The sequence below is a fragment of the Onychostruthus taczanowskii genome, unplaced genomic scaffold, assembly GCF_017590055.1.
Source record: "Onychostruthus taczanowskii isolate IOZ18803 unplaced genomic scaffold, ASM1759005v1 scaffold108, whole genome shotgun sequence".
Taxonomy (NCBI): Eukaryota; Metazoa; Chordata; class Aves; order Passeriformes; family Passeridae; genus Onychostruthus; species Onychostruthus taczanowskii.
Genome location: NW_024497408.1, coordinates 929,363 through 952,321, shown reverse-complemented (window position 1 = coordinate 952,321; position 22,959 = coordinate 929,363). Strand labels below are relative to the sequence as shown.

At 43.4% G+C, this 22,959-nt stretch overlaps 1 protein-coding gene across 2 annotated transcripts in view; it reads right to left on the bottom strand.

Moving 5' to 3' along the window:
* NPR3 (natriuretic peptide receptor 3) overlaps positions 1 to 22,885 on the bottom strand; it is a 44,250-nt gene extending 21,365 nt beyond the window's left edge. For both annotated transcript variants that reach the window (XM_041419524.1, XM_041419533.1), the window contains exons 1-3: positions 21,922 to 22,885; positions 17,210 to 17,332; positions 13,113 to 13,279 (exon numbers count right to left, since the gene is read on the bottom strand). In XM_041419524.1, the coding sequence (XP_041275458.1) occupies positions 13,113 to 13,279; positions 17,210 to 17,332; positions 21,922 to 22,621 (990 nt within the window). In that variant the 5' untranslated portion in view covers positions 22,622 to 22,885. The remainder of the gene's footprint in view (positions 1 to 13,112; positions 13,280 to 17,209; positions 17,333 to 21,921) is intronic.
* Between the last annotated feature and the right edge of the window lie 74 nt (positions 22,886 to 22,959).

The window sequence follows — 22,959 nt, the reverse complement described above, 5'->3', positions numbered from 1 at the left end:
CACCATACAACTAAAAAGCAAGTATGCCAACCGCATAGGTGAACAAGACATATACCCCTTTTATCTTCCTGCCTTTCTACTCTAATTAATCATCTTCTATCAGAAAAAAGAAAACAACCAAAACCCAAATACCCCTCTTTTTCAGTGGAAATCACAAGCATAAATTTTACCCAGTTCGAAGTTATAGTTCCCCAAGCAGCAATATTGTGACCACACTGTTCATATATACCAAGGTGTTAACAGCACACACAGCAATGCAAAATACTACCGATGTGGAAGACAGCCAAGATACAGCTATGCAGGGCCCATAATTTTCCATATCCTGCCTACTGACTGTAAAATAAGATTATTCTCCTGCATCTGGAACTGCCCAGCTCTGAATCACGGCAATTACAGCAATTCATACCACTTCCATGCTTACTGGGGAGCATCATCACCATCACTTTTTTCCTATTTGAAAGGCAAACAACATCTCCCACACTTGGTCTCTGCATCTACTTTCCAGTGCATCCATGGTGATACTCAAGGTGTCAAACTACGGTTTCAGCAAGGACCCTGGGGAACTGCAGAGGGCTGCGCCCAGACATTCTGCAAAAATCTTTTGTGCATCTGATGTAATGCTCCCACTTCTCACACTGTTACAATGTATCTCAAGAGAAGTATTTTTCTAAGCAGCTGCAATTTAACTGTCAGTTCTCCCCTTTTAATCCTCTTTCACCAAGCCAATTGTAATTATAGTCCCTTCTTCATGAGCTTTCCTAAGAAGTCCTGACATAACTAACTTCTCTCACATGCATTTTGACACATATTTTTGGTTGTCTTCTGCTGACTCACTATCCACTTAACTCTACAGCAGGGATTTCCTTCTTTAATGCCATTTGTTGATGTTGCATATTCCCATTCAGGACACTGCCAGAGCTCATGCTGTTTTAAGTGTTTATTTATGGTCCTGAGATGGCCAGGGCCTTCAGTAGTTCTTTGATGAGTTGCTACAACCTTGCTCTGAGCAGCACTAATCTAGAACAAAGTGCTCATGATTCCCATACAATAGATGATCAAAATATAGAAATGATTAATGTTTAATTTTTTTAAATATAAAATATCATTATTACACATTGATTTTGTGTTAAACTTCTAGTTTACATAATCCCAGTGAGAAACTCTTGGAGGAACTGACATGTAGATTGAGAATATGAAGCTGTGGGAAGAATATTCTTACACCTGATCATTACCTGAGAAAAGGTGAAGTGCATTTCAAACCATGTGTAGTTCCAGCTTTGCAGTCATGTATTGCTCCTACTGCCAGAGCACTACCATGTATCATTCCGCATGCTACCACCCTAACAGGATTATCAAAGTTTTCATTAATCCACCATCCATCTCCTCAGATCCTCACAGGATTTCTTCATTTGATTCTGCAACAGAAACTCACGGAGCTCCTGAATATAATCTGTGGATAACAGCTGGGTAATGCCAACATGCACTGGGACTGGGATTTCAAGGACTCCCAAGCACACCAAATGCAAAGCCACGGGATATGCCAGCAGTCAGCTGTCATAAACAGCATGTCTTGGGGTGCCTACAGACAGGGATGCAACACTGTGGAAACAAAGCAGGAACTGGAAAGGATAATAAAGCTAAAAGACAGTTAATCAAATCTGTATGCTTAGATTCCTAAGACAAAACATACAGACTGTTTGCTTGGGCAACCATACTGCTCCCCTACTGGAGCATAGTTCTTTAAAAAAAAAACAGTAAGAAAAAGGAAAAAAATTATAGAAACACATGCTTTCTTCAGAAAGGCAATTTCCACAATAGCTAATTAAAAACTAAAAAAGAATATATGGCATTACACCAAATTCTGGGCAATACAGCTGTAGCCAAGTAGAGCCTCACACTCTATTCACTGATATCCAATCTCTATAAATACATAAATGGGCACCTGCTCAAGAACACGAGGCCAGGGCTCAGGACTTGGTTTTCTAAAGACATATGCAAACTCACTTTATTATTTGGGGCTGGAACTCACATGTCGCCCTAGGAAAAGAGGAAGAGCATAACAGTAAAACCTTGTGCATATCTAAGAGAGATTTATTCAAGTACTGTTGCATCAATTTCATGTTTCACAGGGAAACAGTGTTTATGTGGAAACCCATGAGACATTTTTCTTATAGGGGAGCACTTGTCTTTATTAGTGGAATTCTGCAGGCTGAGGGTTATACTCACTCTAAAATTTATAGCTGAAAAATTCAGCACTGCAGTCGAACAAGACCTCATTTCCCTTTAAGGAGGCTTCTTCCAACAAGGCCGCCTGCTTGTGTTCATCTCCTTTGACAGCATTCGCTGGAGCAGCAGTGATGCTGAGAGCAGGGGAGATGAGGCGTGTGCTCCACGCAAGCACTCTGCACATGGAGCAATGCGTCCCTGGCACGAGGAATTTGCGACTGAAGCCCACGGTTAGGGAGTCTTGGGCCAAGCACTGCTTGCAGCTCATGAGGCACCCATCTCCACCATGAAAGATCCTGCATGCACCATTTGAGAGAGAAGATGTATAGCGAGACCCCTGCTTTTTTTTTCTGCATTTCCTGTTTGATTTGGACACAAAGATGCTCTGCTGCAATTAAACTCATTTATTCGAGGGTGTGACCATGCCTCTGCCTGCCTGCACTGTTCAGCTGGTACAAAAACTCATGTGCACTCCAGGCATGCCAAACCACTGCTGCCTTTGCTCCATTCAGACAAGAGGATATTTATTCCAACAGGACTGAAGTACCACTAGGGACAAACTCCAATCCACTTTAAAACCAATTGTGGACCAGAAGCCAGCCCTTCGTTCCACAAAAAGGTCTGCTGAAATAAAATAATTTAACACGAAGAAAATAAAAGAAAATTAACAAATTACAAAATTTACTTAAAAAACAGCCAAATCCAGGGAGTTAAGGGTATTTGTCAGTGAAGGTCATTTTCTTGCTATGAAAAGAAAACTAACCACAAAGCCAGCTTCTTTGCTATTGTATCTCATCTCATTCTTCAAGCAATTTTCCTTGTTTTTCTTAGTATCCCATTCTTGAATAACTAGTAGATTTACCCACAGTCATCCGGCTGGGGCAGCCACAAGTTGCTGTATTGTCTCAATGGTGAACTGAAGCAAGAATCTATTCAGACCCAGAATACAGGGCAGCTGCACTGTGAAATATCAGCCAAAACACATCAGGCTACAGTGGCAACTGAGATACAAAGGTGTGGAGAAAACCTTCCACCCCACTGCCTGCAAAAGCTGCCTATTCTTTGTTTATTGCTTGCAACACTCTCCTAAGATTATCTAAAAAATGGATGTAAAGAAAGAGTGCCAGCTGCAGAAATTTCTGCCAGTCTGGGCAGAAATTTCCAGCTACAGCAAAAATGAACTCCTTCCATTAAACATAGAAAGAGGAACTATCACCTCAGCAGAGTTAGGACCTTACCCACAGTCAGCTCACACCAAGGGGCTCTGACTGCTGCACTCAACTCACAGCCTTACATCACTGGGCTCTCAGACTCTTCCCAGATTTCCAGTGGCGTGGCCAAAGCAGGGGCAGGCTTCTGGATGCTCTTCTAGACCAGATTTTCCCCCTGAAAACCTGTGTGGGATTTAATTCTGGCCCTATCCACTGTGTTCACTGATTGCTTTTGCAAACTGCTACCAGCCACTTCACCCCTCTGTGGCTTTGGCTCCTGCATTACCTTTTAATGTTGTCCTTAAAGGGGTGCCACTGATACGTCTAAGAAGCAGAACTGTTTTGAACCAGAACTCAACTACCTACGGAATAATCATTTTAGAGGAATTTATCCTATAAAGCAGAATTTCCTCTAAAATACATAAATGAGCACCTATATATGATTTACACACATAGTATTCACCTTAATAATTTAGCTCTAAAGGGCTCCAGGTTACCTATCAAGGAAAAGGATAGAATCACAGAATACATGATTGTGCTCCTGCAGCTAAGGTGAAATATCCCCTGTTTATATTACATCTTTAACATCAGATAAACAGCTAATGCAAAGGATCTCTAGCACATAGCACTGTACTGTGACTGCCTGAGTACTGAACAGATCTTAACCGTAAAGGTACAGCTGTCATTTATAAAATTAACCTTCCTACTTTTTTAGGATTTCCTACCTTCTAACAAACTATGTGGCCATTCACATGATGAGTTCCAAAGCTATGTCCAGAAATTATACATCTAGTCATAGTGAAACACAAGAGATACTAAAGAAATTATTATTTTCAGCTGAAAACACACAGACATACAAAAACTAAAATATGCTTGTTTTAAATAGATTTTTCTAAGAATCCTCATTGGTAGTCTGATAATCTGTTACACAGTTGTAATGAATGCTAACATTTTAAGTTGGCATTTAAATTGGAACATTTTAATTGTAGATAAACACTTAGTAGCAAAAAAAAAACCCAACATTCCCCCATCCTTTCATTAGATATTAAGTTTTTTATGTCAGCAGACAAGAGTGTTTTACAAGCAGGAATATCTCCGTTTTCAGGATGATAGTCCTTCATCAGAAAAAAATCAGTTCCACTTGCTAAAATAAGTTAAATTAGTTTAAATTAATGTAGAGATAGGACAAAAAGGAAGGACATTTTTTTGTTAAATGTTTATCCTTTCACAATGTGCAATTGTCTGGAGTTCTGGATTACTAACATTATCACCAAACCACAAAAATCACAAACATATTTTATTTTTTGTATTAAAAACTCTCAAGGTCACATCAGTTCTCATGCAAAACTCAAAAAAATCACTGTATCACTTTGGAGACAACTCATGTGTTCAAACTGAATTTACCCATGCTATACTAGCTGGTGGGCTAGTAAAATCTTGGATGGGGTAAAAAAGACATCTGATGAAAAGGACCATTTGATTTCTGCTTTGCAGCAGATTAGCAAAGATTACCCAGCAGAGGATTTACTTTACTGTCTTTATCCAGCCTCTGGACAAACGCAAATGCTTCAGACACAGCCAAAAGTGGTGCTTAGCTCAAAAATATGCTTGGAGCTAGGATTAGTAATCTAAGATCTTTATTCAGTACCAGGCAAAAAATTAGGCACACAAAACCAGGATTCATAAGAACAGCATCCCACCTCACCCTTGCCAGCAGAGGAGGCAGAGAATGAGGGATGATGTGACCCTCTTATTCTCACAGGTAGGTAACAACTCCCCACTGCATGAACTTGCAGGAAAGGCCTTACAAAACCCTACAGGACACCAGTCCTTTTAAATTCCCTCCCCCTTTCATCTAAAAGCCCTGGGCCTCCTATTACTGAGTTAGCATGAGAGAACTTCAGGGTCCAATCTCTGCTTTCAGAGAATCTGAATTCCATCTTTCCCCTGCCCTGTCTGCAGGGCATCCTGAGGTGGAGGCACTCCTGGAACTGAAATCCAGGTGCTGGGGAAAAGGCATGACCTGCCAAGACCTGGGAGACCTCTGGGCTGGGAGTAAATAATTTGCTAAGAGAGCCCACCTGAGGCTGTGGTTGCCATGACAAATGATCCTTTTATTAAATACCAGGGTAAATGTGCATATGAACTTGTAAACTTTAATGACATGGAACTAATGCAAACCCTCAGGCTGCTATTAGTCATGCTTCCATTCCAAATAATTTAAAATTTAACTATTTGGTTTTGTTATTTTCTTTCAGATAGTGAATATCTGATGAAAGGTGTTCAGCTGGCTGATTAACCACCCCTTTGCTGGCATCCCTGGGAGGATCCCATTGGCACAGGAGAGGCACAGCAGCTGTCTCAGCAGATATTTGTGTGTACTTGTCAGCAGGCAGTAAGGTTCCAGCTGCACACCTGAAACATATCTTCCCATTCTTCAGCAGCAGCAGGGTAGTTAATACCTCTAAATCTGAGGATTTGCAGCCACTCCAAGAAACTAAAGACTCACTCTCATAGCTCTTTCCACCTGTATTTACTGTCTGATGCCCGAGATCCTCCTTGGGTTTGCTGTCTAAGGTATTTTGTAGTCTGCAGGCTGACAGGCCAACTGGATGCATTGTACACACGCATTTCCCATCAAATGTAAATGTCCTGCTCAGTGAATGTCACCTTGTTCCCAGCCACGGAGCAAAGGGCATCTTCACCTACCCTCTCCCATTGTCCCATGCCCCTTTCTCATGCCCCTCTTATTCATTTGCTCTGGGACAGAGACACTCCTTGTCTTTTCAATATGCTTTACATGTTCTCTTTAGAATGGGCTGGATCTTCTAATTTTTGTCCCAGTCTTCGCTTCCTAATGAAAAAAATATCTGCTAAGAGGGAAGGAAAGTTTTGAGTGTCCTCCTGCAGGTTCCTATGCCTCCTTGCATGCATGAGAACACCACTGCCTCTGTTCACACAGCCCATTCTCACAGGATGACTACATTACCCCCTCTGCATTAACAAAATTGCTAAATATCCCCCAAAAAAAGAATAAAAAAAAAAATCAGAGCTGGCACATTGTACACTGACCTTTTCTTACAGCCCAATGGAGGGGAGCACACCCAAGCCCTGCTGCCTGGCTTGCCTCTGCCAACATTCATATATCAGGGTGACCTGACTCACCCACGAGACTGGCCTGCCCTTCTGTTAAAAGATTTTTTCCCCTCTGGAGAATGAGCCTTTCCCAGAGCTGGGTTCACCTTAACCTCCGAGCACTCAGCCATGAGAAATGAACATGCTGACACAGCAGGAGATCTCAGATGAGTGCAAGATGAGTGCAAGAAAGCTTTCCTGGACCACCTCACTGGGGAGACAACTCTTCTGCCCTGGTGCTCTCAAACAAGGAATTCACATTTATTGCCTTGAATAATTGTTCTTCCTTTACATCCCTAAAGAGAATAAAGCATGGCTCCTTCCCCACACCTCCTGCCACCCTCATAATCAAACCTTCTGATTAAACTGCTTGGCTCAGACAGAATTCCACCACTGGACTCTTAATCCAATCTGTGTGACCACAGTGTGAAGGCAGCAGCACGGGTGAGGTGAACCCTCCACAGCACCCAAGGTGCGGAGGCTGGAGTATCACATCAGCCATCTCCCAAAAAATTGCTTCCAAGTGCCTGCCCAGGACCCTGCTGCTGGCTGCAACACCATCCTGACATAGAACGGACTCACCCAAACCTCCCCTTCGTGCCTTGTTGAGCTGAATATTCTTTCAGTAAAAAAGGAAACTTCCAATTCAGTGATATTTTCATAGTCAGTGATATTTTCATTTTCATATTCATTAATATTCAGAATATTTTCATATTCTCTCTATACCCAGGGAATAAGACTCTCAGAAAAAGGAGGTGACTGCTAAAAAGTCTGTTAAGCAAAGGTATTTCATTCTTCAAGTGACATTTTATACAAAATGAGATAGTCTTACTTCATTGAAACATCTCAGAGCCCAACCATTCTATATCAGTGTCAAAAATCCTACAAATTTACATTAAAACAATACCTCAATGGGACATATTAGCTTTTGGTTTACTTGCAATGCAAACAGCATGGAGAAGCATTAAAACCAGAAAGAGACTATGAATTTTACAGGAGGACATATTTTCACACTTGATTAGTGGAAAATAAGGTACATTTCTAGCAAGTACTTCAAAAAGCAACTTACCCATAAATTTCTGAGTGCCTGTTTAGTAAAATGGAATGTGAATATCTGTGAAATCCAAGTTAAAAACATAAGAATATGGAAAATATACAACATAACCATGAAGATCAACTCTAAACTTTTACATTCCCAGAAAGTTCAGATGTTACTATTTCCAGATATACACACAGTTTTACACTATCTCCTCCATGGTTTAAGACAGCTTCAAAAATATGCTTAGATAGGCTAGAAAAACTAAACAAATCCACTGGAAGAGAGAAAAATAATTTCTTTCTTTTGCTGTCTTTTATGACATCTGTTATTGGCAAATAACTTTCTATTACACTGTAGTTTTGCCTAAGACCCTGACATGGATGACACTGGTCTTTCATACACTGAGAAAGCATTAACTTTAGGGGGAAAAAAAGTGTCTGCTGTATTCACCAAATTTAGCAGTCCACAGGTCAATACTCCTCTTACAGAAAATAAAGACACTCTCATTAACTCCAAGGGGTGAAGGGTTGTCTTGAAAATCCTAAATATGTTTTACTAATGGAATTCATCTTGTTAATAAGCTGGCATGTGAAACCATTTTTTCCTGCTGCTGAAAGCAGTTTGTGGTTTGCTTTTATTCTTTAGAACACAATTAGCAAAGCACTCCAGCAGCTGAATAGAACCATTCATTTGAACAAATTATTCCCTGGCAGGGTTTGGGGGGTCTTTCCCCCCCCCCCCCCCCCCTTAAATCTCCTCGAAATTCTCTCCCATCCTTATGCAGTCAGAAGACACAAAAGACTGCCTGACATTAATCTTGCCTGCCTGTGCCTGAAAAAAGACAAGTGAGAAGGACATTGCTGAATAAGTTACATTTTCAGCATCATAGCTACAAGACTGAATTGCTCACTTCTCCCAGCCTTATCTTAGCTGGTGTGCAATCCTAATTAAAAGGCTGACGTAAGGAATACACACAGGGAAGAGTCTGGCACGGATGTTATGGATGAGATGATAAACTTTACGAGCACAGCTACCTCCCATGAAGCTTTTGTAGTTAACTGTTGGAGCTAAAAAGGTTGCTCTTGAGTGCACCTTTTCTCCTTTCAGAGGGCTGAAAATGTTAAATAAAACAGAGTTCCCCTTTCTAACAGGGAGTAGCATCTTGCTGATCTAATTAATCTACACAGCTCATTCTTTCACTGAGAACTTTACTGGCAAATCAGGCTCCAGTTCCTTTCTCCTGATGCTCATTTTCAGGGTGAAAAAGGCTGTGAGTAGGAAAAAAACCCCATGCATCCACCTTGTGAACAATGCTGTCATGTAGTTAACACAGCAGAAATATTTGTTTAATTAGTTACATTTTAAGCTTTTAAATGAGAAGAAAAAACAAGCCATGGGTGGTCTGTGACCTCAGAAGAGCAAATATTCCTGGCTGTAAAATCATCTGAGCTCAGAATACTGGATTGGACATAAAAAAAGCGTTTATTGAATCCTAGGCCTGAGTTAGGAACAGAAGGTGCATTAAGAATTTCCAAACTGCACCCTACCACCAACTCATTAAGTGTTCATCATTATTTAATAAAAATGGCTTATGCATATACTTCAACTGAAACACTGTTTATTCATAAACATTTTTAACTACAGTATGTGTTGGGAATTATTCACACACCCCTTAGAGACAGTTTTAAATTCTTCCTTCAAGTAATAGCATGCAATTCCCACTGCTGTCTGCCTCAACTAGGCTATAGGTCTGCAAGCAGAGCTTGCCCTGTACTTAGCAATTAAACCAAGGATGTTAGTTGGTTTACAGAGAACAGGTCTCCCTGCTATTAATGTCTGTTAATGCATTAACATTACAAAAGTAAGAAAACTGCCACCATTTGTATAAAAGCATTAAAGCAATTCTACTGCATGCTTGAAACCCAAATTTGATTAGATTTTTGAAAATATTCCTCCTTTTTTCCTTATTTTATCAGAGAAGTCGATCTTCATGTAGGCACAGAATAAAATGGTCAGACTTTCTACAAAACTACTGAAATGATGGCTGAGCAGATTTATTGCTTCAGCCCACAGTTCTTTGGGCTACATTAACATGACAGTAACTGCTTTCACACTCAGACTGGTGAAGAAGCAAACTAACAATATTTGCTAATGGATTCAGGGGCTGCTGCAATGGGACTTTGCAGACAGGGAACATCACCATTGCCCCATGCTGTGCAACCCAAATATTACTAAGATGCTTTCTCAGAATCTCTCTGCCACTCTTGTTTTCAATCCTGCCTAATTAAAAGGTGCTTAAGGAAGCTTCTTGCTTCACAAGAGAGATTCCTAGAGAAGCTGTCTTTTCCACGCTTTCCTGCTTCCTCATAGGGCAAAGGTTCTTCCACCTTCCCCATTTCCAAAGCAAAACACTCATGCAGAAACATTAGAAACTTCTGAGCTGGGAAAGATGTACCCAAAACATGTCTTTCCCTTTTCTGTGTGATCTCACAGCTGGAGATGAAGACAGCCAACACTCTTTGACCTTACTCCTCCAAGGGCCGTATGTGTTCTGCGTCTGGCAGTGGGACAGCTGCTGCTTTAGGATTTTGCCCTTTCTGTCTCCCTTATCTTTCCTTCTGTCATCTGCTTATTTTCCATTTTTATTATATTCTTTTTTGGTAGATAATAATGCCTTTAGGATTAGTGCTGGCAAGAGGCCAGGACAAAATGGCAGCACTAATGACTTTTGTCTGAGTTAGGGTCACTGTGAGATAATTTAGACGATGGGCCTGGGGCCCCATTTTCCCAGGACATTGGAAAAATCTACACCGAAAAGCAGACACACTGAATGCTTCAAATCCAAACCTCCCTAAGCATCTCCTCTTGGGACACAGCTTGCAGAAAAGAATGAGGACTATATTTCAACACCCATGGATATGACTTGAGATGGGCTGTACTATTGATTATCTTTCTACATAGTTTTTGTTTTCAGGAGCAGAATCCAGCAGAGCAAAATCCATCTCTGTCACTTCCCACTCACTCAGCTCAAGGACTTTTCCTTCCCAGTCTTCTCTTGGAGGACACAGCTTTGCCTAATGCATACCCAGGACACTTTTTTCCCATGTTGCCAAAGAAAGCACAGTTAATGGGTGCCCCCTACCCAGAATTTTTTCAGATGGGAAGGAATTTGCCTTCAGTCTAGCTTTCTATTTTTCCCCACTAGTTTTCAGAATGCTTTTTCTTTCCTAATCCTGAAGGCTGCCCCAAAATGTTTCTCCTCTGAATAAGGCAGCAGGACAATCAGTTAAGGGAATATGATGCATGCCTTTTTCACTGTCTAAAGTGAGGAAATGTATAATTCATCATAAACAATGCAAAGCAAACCAGAAAGTTAAAGTTCACACACTGTTAATGAAGGAACACAGCTATAGGGTTTTTTGCTATTCTCAACCAGAAACTATCTTAGAGACATTTTATTTTACCATGGTTAGAAAGCTGTGAAAAAGCAGGTAGGGGAGGCTCTGCTGAGCAGGAGGCCTATGCAGCTTGCCTGGCTCTAGCAAAGGCTCGAGGTTTTGTGTGAAGGAGTGCTTGGAAAAAGGTGAAGGACCCGGGATCACAGGTGGAAATGGGACACAGGGAGAGGCAGCCCTCAGAGCCAGGCAGAAGGTGGTCAAGGATGAGATGGCAGGGAGCCAGCCCCCGCTGCTGGTCCAGGACAGCCAGGAGCACTGACAGTACACACAGCAGCCATGTGGTGAGGAAAGACAGCAGAGGACTCCTGGCTGTGGGTGTGCAGCTGTGAGGGAGTCTCCCCAGCAAACACATCAGCCTGCAAAATCTCCCCCAAGCTGGCACAGGGGAATTTGCTCGCCCCTAGATCCAATCCGGGGTGACAGGATACAAGCCCAGAACAGGGCTTGTATTTATGCAGCCTTGATCAACACTGCCCAGGGTTTGCAGAAGGTCCTCACCCTAAAGAAGAGAAAAGCATCCTTTTGCCTGCCTCCAAACTGCCCACAGACAGCAGCTGAGCTCTCAGCAGTACAAGGCTTTTCTTATTTTGGGAGATATCACACTGCCCAGACTAAAAAAACCCACAACACTGCAGATGAATGGATGTAAAGTATTTAAAATCACATTTCTCACCAACCACAACCAAAGGCATACAGAAGGTTTTCAAAGGACATAGCTTGCTAAGTGAAATTTGCAAAAGGACACATGGAGAGAAAAGGGAGCAACAGCACAAATTGAAGTCCCATGGCCTTCTTCAGACCTCATTTAGCAGGTTCTTCACAGCAGCATCTTGAAACTGTGATGTGAGGTTTCTCCACTAACCCAAGACAAAACATGCCAACAAAAGACTAAGACTAGATTTTGAAAGTATCACAGGAATAATATAAACCACTGTTGTGATTCAAATTTAACATTTTAGGTAAAATATTTAAATTCATTCAAGTTCTAAGAGGCACAGATTTTCTAAAGGTAGTCAAAGTTATACAATAAACTGCAGGAAAGGTTATTAATTCTTTAACATAACATTCAAGCACAAGCTGATGAACTAAAGATGGACACAATGCTTAAAGCAAAAGGGATGAGATGGAAGCCTAAGTGAAAGCTGGAAAATTAAGGGTTTGGGTTGCTTTCTTGAGTTTCAGGCTCTAATTTCCTACAGCAAAGGACTGACCAAACTCTCTTTAAGCCTCTTTTCTTTATAAGAGTAATTGGAAAGTTGACAGTGCACCATGGAGAAGGTTGGCTGCCTGGGAAGCACTTGTATCAGCATGCAGAAATCCCTGCAGGCATGTGCTACGCATTCTTGCTTCCACAGGTGACTTTTCTATGAAAATGCCAAATTAATTAGCTTAGCATTAGCTCAGCATTAGCTCAAAAGTAGTTTTCAAAAGCATTTTCCTCCTACACTTTGAGAGGTTATAAAAAGGCATAGCTTCCCATGTCCACCTCTGGAAGACACTGGCATCCTCCAAGGCTTAAGGCAACTCAAGGACTGTTGATGTTCTAGACAGTTCAAAATAAAAACAGCAACTGCTTAAATATTATTTTTTGAGAAATAATACCACTTTTCACACTCACATCAGGAATGACTTCATTATATGCAACACAGATAGTGTGACTTTGAGACTGGATTCTAAAAAATCAATTTAATTATTGGGAGCAAACAAAAAACAAGGCTGTATTTCTTTGCCTGTTAAAAAGACTTATCGGTAGTAGAGTGAGAGACACCTGCCTTTGCCCAACCTTTCTGCTGAAGAACTAAGAGATGAGCACAGGACAACTGGTCATGGATGGTGGTGCACAGATACAATGCACCTAGACCAAGCCTATCCTTATAATTTGCAGTATTCACAAAAAAAAAAAAAATTTATACGTGCAACAGCACAATTTTGCAACTGAGCCCAGGTGATTTTGTCCTGGTAAGGTCTCACTGCCACTTCTGTTTTAATTAGGACCATGTTTTTCAAGATGCTATGATCTGAAGACTGTCATCAAGTACTTACATAGTCATCTTCATGAAGACCTTGCTTCTGAACAGAACTTTTCACCTCCAGGGAAAACTTCTCAAACTCAGGCTTCACAGTCCTCAGCAGAGTGACAGTTTGAAGGTATGAGTATGCTTTCTTGGCTTCAAGGTCATGTTTGTCTCCTCTTCTCCAGGAACCATTTCCTAAAGAGGGAAACAAGCGTATTTCCAAACTAGGCACCATTATGGGATTCCTTTTTCTACCCAAAAGTCCCCTTTTCTGATCAGTGGAGAGATGGTAAAGTACAAAGGAGAACACACCCCTCTTCAAGGTGTGCAGGAAACCAGGCAGCGAGGAATAACCAAGAAGTAAATGTGCAAACCAAAGGACAACTTTACTCCCATGATGCGTTTGCTTATTTTAAAAGGATGGAATAAATCCTAAGTGTGAGACGGCAACTTGGAGCCAAACACATATGCCAGATCAAAAAGCAAAGATATTTAATTTAGAAGTGAGGGAGGATTCGTGCACAAAGTTTTGTTACATGCCACTCCTCCTGGACAGTCAGAAAGGCACCAGTAAAGTCAAGAGCATGATCATCACCCTGAATGGGAGGCAGATGGTGCAGCTCTCCCACTGTGGTCAAGGACAAAACCATGTGTGCCGTGGCTGCCAGACCAGCCCTGCTGTTAATGGGAAAGGAATACCTAGAAATAAAATGGAATCCTGCGCCTACGCTGTATTTACACGTGTTTTGTGTCACAGCAAGGGAACAATTTAACTCAGACCACCAGTAAAGAAACCACATTTTTAAAAAGGAGGATAGCTGATTGGTTGTTTATTAGGAAAGAAGTCCTTCTTACAAACATACCCTGGCCTTAGTAGGCCCTGAGATCCTGACCCAAAGCTTCAGGAGGTCAGTGGAAAGGTTTATGCTGTTCTGGAGCAGGTTTTGTGCTATTTGATGTAAATGATAACTAAAAAAGGTTAGAGGGAACAGTGGTAGCCCTAAGCAGTGAGCCTTTAAATGTTTACAACTAATTAAAAGCTAGACGGTCTTTATTTTTTGAACAACAGAAACAAACCCCATTATGACTAAATGAGCCAAGGCAAAACTAATGCTAAATTCCCAAGGTGACCCAGAGGCACATAGGAACCTGAAATCAGAGAAGATGTGGTTATTTTTTGCTTGGGTTGAGGACCATATTGTCATTGTGTCATTGGACAAGGAAAAGCAAGTTGTAGAGATGTTAAGGGAGATGGAGTACAGATAAAAAACCCATGGTGCTCCCTGCACAGTGCTTCCCAGCTGCATCACACAGCTGCAAGAACAAACTCTTGGACCTGAAGCAGGTAAACAGAGCTTGTTTTTTGTCCTCCCAGCACTGCTGCTGGGACTTAACTGGAGATTTGCTCTGCTTCCTCAGAAAGCACAAGGGAAGGAGTAAAGGCCCTGCACTTCTCTGGGGGATAAGCCCTTTCTCCTGCAGTTTTTGGGTCCAGGACAGCTCCTGTTAATCCCCACGTAAGGCAGGAGACACAGGAGCACCTTTTCCACATCTCTGGTCCACCCTCATAAAGCCTTATTCACCACAGCCCAGCACCACCTAGGACTGTAATCTTTAGACACAGCAGGAACTTTGCTATTTTTTAAAAGTGATTTAATTTTTTTTTAGGAAGGAGCTCTAGATACATACACCTTGGTTGAGGGATTTATTTCCCAATGCAAGGTCAAAATCACTTACACAGAGCCATATTCACCACACCCAATGGAGACACTGGACAGCAGCTAACATCCCAGTGTCTGGTTTGGCCATTCTCCCCTGCAGTGTCTGCACCTGACCTCGTCACCTCTTTCACAGAGAAGGAAATGCACGTCTGGCAGCTGTAAGCAAGAACATCTTGCTAGCTTCCCCAAAAGGGAGCACCTTTGGGCCTCAAAGCTGAACAGCTTCTGCCCCAGCTGGGCACTTGCATGTTGGAGGTGCCGGATTCAAGGAGTAAAGCAGAGACTACAGCACAGAGGGCTTTGCTATAGCTTTGCATTTGCAAATGGATATAGCTAAAAAGCATGAGATTATAGACATTAAAAAAAAAACTAAAAAAAAAAAAAAAAAGGTGGTAGTGCCAGTAGAACATAAGTTTCTGTCCTGGACACTATACATGTTCCTTCTTTAAATCCCGAGACTGGGACTGGGGAAGGTTCACTTGCATAATAGCGTTCCTAGAATAATTTACATATTTAAATTCCTTCATGGAGTATTTTGTGGGAGGTCATCTTGTTACAACACTTGTGTACAATTATTGCAGTCTTGGCATTTAATAAGCCTGGTCTTCAGAAAAATTAGAAATATTCAGAACAGAGGACAACAACAAACTGCAATAAAGTCATCTGAACACAAAGACAATGCCAATTGCCCAATCACACCCACTCTTAGGTTTTATGAAATACAAAACCTAGTATCGCCAGGCACTGGGAACAAGGATTTTCGGGAGAATTTCTCTACACTTCTCTTGTGTTTGCTTTTCACATGCAACGACCATCTGCACAAAAGTCAACTTCTGGTGCACAGTCATTCCACACTACATGGGAAACACAACCACAAGCAGAAAATTGGTTTAAACCAAATGTCAGGAAATGCCACATTTTAACTACAACTACTATACATCAGAAGCCAGATATTTTTCATCCCTCAGAAAAGCTACAAGAACACTGGACTACCTGTGATGCAAAGGAGGGTGGTAATGAGGCTCTCACATTGGCTTTGATCTTGACCTACAACTCCACATTTTAGATATTTGAGTGATTTTCTTCTTACCTGGCAAAATTTGGCATTCTTTAGCCAATCTTGATATATGTAGCAGAATCTGTACTTCTGTACATATCTAGATTCTGAATTGATACAGGTACATACCTTCATTAAACAGTGTCACACAGCGCTGTTCACTGCGAAATAATTTCAGGGGTAGTAGATGATTAACAGAAAGCTTATGCAAAAGAACTTCCAGTTAACAGATTAATTTTAAAAAATTACCCTTTTTAAAATTCAGTTGTTTCTGTTGGTCAGCCTTTGCAGCTTTAAGAATGTAAACCCCCACACTTTGCCTTTTTTCTCAGCTCCTACTTAGTTTTTAACTTGAAATTAATTAGTTATTGTAGTGGATTAGTTAAAGCAGTCTGCACGGAGGAAATTATTTTCTTAACATCTGCAAAAGAATCTGCTCCTTTTAAGAGCCACATGATACTTCAACAAAACCTACCCCAGCTTCAGCCATCTGATGCTTGATCTCAGCAAACACATAGCTGCAATATTACTTTGAATTTAGGTGAGACAGCTGCACCAGCTGAGAGCAGGTATAGTCCCTGGCATGCACTGATATAACATACAGTTACAATTACATTTTGGTATACAGGTTTTGGTATATTAGGTATATTTCAAAAAGCAAATGCACTTAATTTACATTTTGAAGTCATATTTTACCTTGACAAAAATTACTCCTTTTACTTATGGGTGTAAACAGACACTTTTATTCACTCTGAAAATTTGGACTGCCTGTGCCCCATCCAGTGCCTTCCCTTAAACACAGCATGCCTGAATATTTTTGCAGACAGAGTCTGTGATCAAAAAGATAAATAAATTAGATGTGTAGATGTCCCAGCACAGAGGTGATTTCTGGAGACTCAAACCTTGCAGCTGCCCACAATGGTAATTACTGTTGCTAATTACTCCTTCCAGCCATCTGCTCAGCCCACAGGTCACCAGGCTGCCAGGAATGCCCCTGCCCTAAGAGCAGTCACAGGCTGGGGATGGTGTAAGTCACCTAGACCTGAGAACACACTGCAGAATGGGGTACCCACACCATAACAAATGTCTCTGTCTGGTGATACTTCCCCAAAAAGTAATCACTGTAGCATATCTGGCATCTTGTTACCCACCCAATAGCAACTATAGCCACAAGGTCTGTTTTATTTCCTGCAATGCCATAGCCCAAGTGGAAGGTAACTGGAACAACAGGGAGAGACAGTGGTGTTTTCTGGGACTCAGTGCAATGTGTTTTGAGGCTAACAAATCTAAAAATACTACCAAGCTTACAAAACACTTTGCAACACACTTGGGCAAGAAAAACATTACCATATGATGAACTGTTGAAGAGTTCAATATTGAAGAAAGCATAGTCCCCGTTGGTCATTCCTTGCCGATGAGCAGCCAACATGATGTTCCTGATAGTGTCACCACTGGCACACATGATTACAACTGCAAGAAAATGTTAAATATAGATAAGAAGTAGCTCAAGAACTTCAGAGAACAGTCTGTGAAGCAAGAATGCTGCCAGAGACACTGACCCCAGCTGTCCCCGCAGTTTTGCAACAAACATGAAAACACAGATTGCAAACAAAGCTGATTTCCCAAAGAGCTGGCAAGACAGGTAGTGAACACAGAAAGGCTTCCTCTTTCCTTGTCTCCTCTGAAGATAATTAAATAGATCCTTTGTGTAATCTGGGTTTTTACCCCTGCAGAATGTCGTAAGTTCTGGCTCCAAATTTCTTTACATGTATTTGTAGACTAGACCACAATCACAAGCTTCTGTTGTTATTTCTAAGCAGACATAAGATGAAGAAGGAGATACCATGACTTACCATTTCAATTTCCATTCCATTGAACAGTTTGATGTAAACTGAACTTTTCTACACCTCAGCTACCCCATAAGTAGGTACCTGGCCTAGACTTTGCTGCCTCTCTGCACTTAAGGGAGAGCAGCACCTGTGCAACAGAGACAATGGAATGAATTTTTCCAGAACATGACTTCCTCTCCAGAGACCATGCATAAGCCTAGGCACCCACCTGTGATGGGATGCCTAATGCTAATAAATAGAAAAACCAAGCAACATTGTATAAGCATGAAGATTAAAGGTGGGTACAAACACCACAGAGCCCCATTTATCACGGGCCAACAGCTAAGCAGAGGCTCTGCTGCTACGCTGAGACCTACAAGCCCACAGGTGTGCCCTGCGTGGGCACTGTGACCCCCACTGTGCTGATTGTGGTTGCTAGGTCTCTTCCCAGATCTGCTGGGCAGGGGGACTACTGCCCTTGCTATTCCTTCTGTCTGCAAAAGGAAAGGAGATTCCCAACAGGTGAGGTCTTCAACATCAGGGAGAAAACTCCCACACAGAGGAAGTTACACTACAAGCTTTTACACCGGTTTACAAGACTACAGGTATGAAGATCCTGATATCAGAGGGAGGAGCAAAGTGTTTTATCAGAGTGTGCTTCAGGACTGTATCCTAAAGCAGAGACATAAGAGATCCTGTCAGAACGGTGATTCAAAACCAACTGCACGCACATTTCCAAGAACGCCGTCACGCATGGCAGGACTCAAAAGCTGCAATAATGTACGCAAATATTTTCAACCCAACAATAAAAATGAATCAAAACCACATTTGGCTCTTCTGGGTGGAAGTGTTTTCTATTATAAGAAATGAAAACGCCAAACAGGCCAAATCTTTTCGCACACAATGAATCTTCTCCCATCGCCTTTCTGGTTGGATGCCATCACAGGCATAAACCTCCAGATGTGCCGCTGGGGTGAGTCATATTCAGTACAACCCCATGCTTCAGGAGAATTATACCATGCATAGCTCAGTCCTACTGATTATGGCAGAGTAATATAATAATTTCCAGAGCAACAGAGCAAGACATATTTCATGACCATTGTGAAGTATATTAGCATGAAGGAAAACGAACAAGAAAAAAATTTTCTTACAATAAAATTCGGACCAAATATTTTCCAGATGCACATCAGGAATGAATTTGTCTCACTGTTCTTAATTTCAGTATAGGTGAGAGATTTCCTTTTGAAATGTTTCCTTGCTGCCCTCCCAATTCTTCCTTGACTCTGCCTGTGTAATTCACTTCTATCATAAAACTGTAATCTGTAGATGGAATCAAAGGGATTCCCACAACACCAATAAAAGACGTTGAGCAAAAGGAATAAAAGAAAGAGAGTGTGTGGGGAACCACTTTAACATACATTAAACCGTATTTTGTAAGCCTCTAAAGGAATGTAAGGGAAGTAACATTAACTGTTTGGAAGGGGTTTCTAACCCATCAGAAAAGCAAAGATTACATATCTCAAGATTCTGAAGCAAATAAGCTATGGATCTGTTTCTCACAGTCTTCCAAAAATGTCAATTATGTGTTTAATCTGCATCTGTACCTTACCATTGCATACATACAAGCGTGTATGTGCAAACCCATACAAAGTGCTCTCCCTCCACTATAACATACACAGACCACAGTAATTCTAATACTAATATGCTGAATTTATTGACTAGGATTATAGACTCATCCTGAAAATACTTTAGAGTTTAATTCCACTTTAAAGGAGTAAGCGTAAGGCATATATTGCTACACACATACCTTGGACTACGCGCTTATACATTAAGCACAGGCCTGCATTAGTGAACCTTACAGTAAACCTGAGCCTACAACATGAACCCTACAGCAGGCTTACCTGAGCCTACAAGGAAGCCTGAACTAATCAAACTAATTGTAGACAAGCACTTAACTTTAATTATCATACTTTCATCACTATTTTTGTGGTTCCAAGACTTCAGTCATTTCACATGGCTCTAGGGACTGAACACACAATCCCAGGGGTGAATGGCTGAGTGTGCCTCTTCCTCCCAGGCATCTGAGAGGTCAGTGCAAACCCCCAGCCAGCAGCAACCTAACCCCTGGGGCCAGCCTCTGTCCCGCTTCCCACAGGACAGCTGGTGGGGCAGTTTCTGTCCCAGCTATGGGAGAGTTTCAAGGAAGAATCCTATATGTGCTCATAAGCCCACTCCCAGTCATGGAGTTCAGAGAAGGCTGACCAGTCAGGTGGGACCCCAAACAGCAGCAGTCTTTGAAAGCTAGAGAAGGTCAGGACTTGGAACCAAGGACAGCATCACAGCAGGTGTGACACAGGAGTTATTAAAAACTGGAAACCAACCAAGGAAAAATATTTCTAAAAAGTGCTCTGGACAGTGTGCTGCTGCCCACAAGTCCTGCTGTACTGCTGGGGGGATCTCCAGTGAGTCTCCAGAACAAATAAAGACTTTGACTGATCTTCAGACCTCATCTGATGCACCCTCCACGTGGCACAGAACTCTTAAAATATTGTGGTAACCTGAAGGATGCCATGAGCAGCAGGGCCAAAGAAATCTGCCAGGTGAATCGTGCAGTCAGTCTTTAAGGTCAGAAAGGCACAAGTGGAAGCTGGAGGGCCTTTCTTGAGTGGCAGGAGTCAGAGAATGAATAAATAAAGAGGTGAGATGGAAGGACGGACCCCACAGGGCACAATGGGGAGAAAAAAGAGGATTGCTTCTGTTCAGTCATTTGCAAGTTGCAAGAATTGTGAAAGATCAAACATCTCAGCTCAGCATAGCATTTCAGACCAGGCTGAAAGCAAGGTCTGACTGTCAGCGTGGTGAGCGTGGTGTCAGCATGAAGAGTGGGGCTGGTGTGAACACTTGTCTTTTCCTGCTGTAAGCATGCTGTAATTCTCTCAGCATCAGGAAAGCCACACACACACACTTGACAAGCATCTTTCCCCACACTGCAGTTTCCTCCAGCACTGACACATTTATTTGTCTCCATTCATTCTATTTCCCCAAACGATACTTAAAAGGAAAGCTCTATTTAAAGCACCTGCTTCAGTGAATAGGGAATTAAAAGCCCTGTACTGTTAGACGTCAGCTAACTCACACGCTCCGGTACATTAATGATTTCACAGCAGCGTAACATCAGCAGTGCAAGGCTGCTCCATCCACAGCCTACAGCACCATAATACCAGTTCTGCCTGCTACGCACAGCATGATCTTTTATCTGCCCAATTTTGATGCTATTTTAACACTCTACAACAAGATATGTAAGAATTGTACAAAGGGCACTGTACACCCATGGCTTTCTTGGAAAATACCTAAGGACTTTAACTCCACCATCCAGTTCACTCCTAGAATACATATTTCCCTTTTGCATGACTTACTGGGGAAGCCTGTGGCTGGTAAGACCCTCTAACAGGATAAGTGCTTCTGATAAGTCCGTACAGCCACACATTGCTATCAATATCTCACTTTAAAGTACAAACTGCATGTTCCAAAGCACTTTGCTTTGCTGCTCTGTGATGCAAAGTCAGTTCATTCAGCCCAGACGTGACTGTCCTAGATCTTTTACAAGCCATTTATCTCCACAGTGTCTTGCTAACTGTTGGTGACAATATCACGGCAAGCACTCAGGTGTTTCGCATGCACACACTCCTTGAAATTGCCATTTCCCCTAAATGCATCTATTATTTACGAGGTACTCGACGGGGTTCGAGAGGCAGAAGTCGTGAAAAGGTTTCCCGCTGCCAGGCACAGCGGGGTGAGAGGAAAACATATTTGTTTAGTCTCTGAACTTACACAGTGTCACAGCAAAAATCTCAGAGGGTAAGCAACAGATTTGCTGCTCTGCAGACGTGGATAATTTTGGGTAAACCCGACCGCCAGCAGAAAGCTGATTTCTAACTATGCCACAAAGTCCTCCTAATGTGGTCCCCTAGGGCAAACCGCTCTCTACGCCGTCGGGAGGCAAAATTCTACCTCGGTGGGTAGAGTTTTCACTCCGGACTGCTGTTCCCATCCGTCGGGGGATGCCTGGTCCCGGGCTGCCGTCGCAGCACCGCAGCGGGTTTCCCCACAGGCGGGGACAAGCCGTGACTCTTCCCCTCCCGCAGGTCCTTCCCTCCGTGGGATTCCCACCGCCCCAGCCGCCACCGAACGCCATAGAGGAGCCCTGCCCGGCACTCCGCCGTCACTCACCCCTCTCTCCCGTCTGGAGGGCGCGGACGATGTCGTCGATGTCGAGGTGCCGGCTGGTCTCGTCGAAGCTGTGCACGGCCATGTGGAAAGCCTCCTCCTGGAACACCACATGGACGCCTTCCATGGCGAAGTAGCAGCTGCGCTCGGGGTTGCTGTCGCTGTAGAGCAGCGTGGCCCTGTTCCACTGGTGGTGGCGGAAAAGGGCCAGCAGCATCTCTCCCATCTTGGCGTAGGCGGGCGCGACGCGGGTGAGGTGCGAGTACTCGCCGCCCTTGGCGCCGAAGCCGGCGGCCAGCGCGCCCGCCGACAGCATCGGCACGTCCCAGTGCGCGGCCAGCCGCGCCACCGGCGCCGCCGCGTACTCGCACACCGGCCCCAGCAGCAGGTCGGGGCGGCGGCGCTGCAGGGCCACCATGTCCACCAGGCTGAACAGGGCGCGGTTGCCGCACGCCGAGTCCTCGTAGGTGAGCTGGAAGGCGTAGCCGGGCGGCAGACCCGCGCCGCTCTCCCGCAGGCTCCGCACCGCGTACTCGATGGCCGGCCGCACCCGCCCCAGCGAGAAGAGGTAGGCGTCGTCCTGCGGCAGCAGCACCAGCACCCGGATCAGCTTCTCCTCCTCCTCCTCGCCCGCGGGGCCGCCGCCCAGCGCCGCCCGCGCCGCCAGCACGCAGCAGAGGCTGCCGAGCAGCCAGGGCGGCATCGCGCCCGCCCCCCCGGAGACGCCCGAGCTCCGGCAAACTTTTCGCCCCCCCTTCCCCGCCCGCCTCGAAATTGTTCGGTCGTGCTTTATTTCTCAGGTGTTTGGCGGATTCACAACCTGCCCCTCCCCACCCCGCTGGCGGGTCACGGACGGAGCATCTCGGCTCTGCTTTTCTCGTTCTCTTATAGATGGACGACTATTACTATGATCACTTTCCCCCCCACGCCGGATCCCCCCGCGGGGCTGCCAGGCTGCGCCCTCCCCGCTTAAGTAGCGCGGGAGCGGCGGCGGCGTCTCCGCACGCCCGGCGCGGCGCGGCCGGGTTTGTGCGCAGGGAG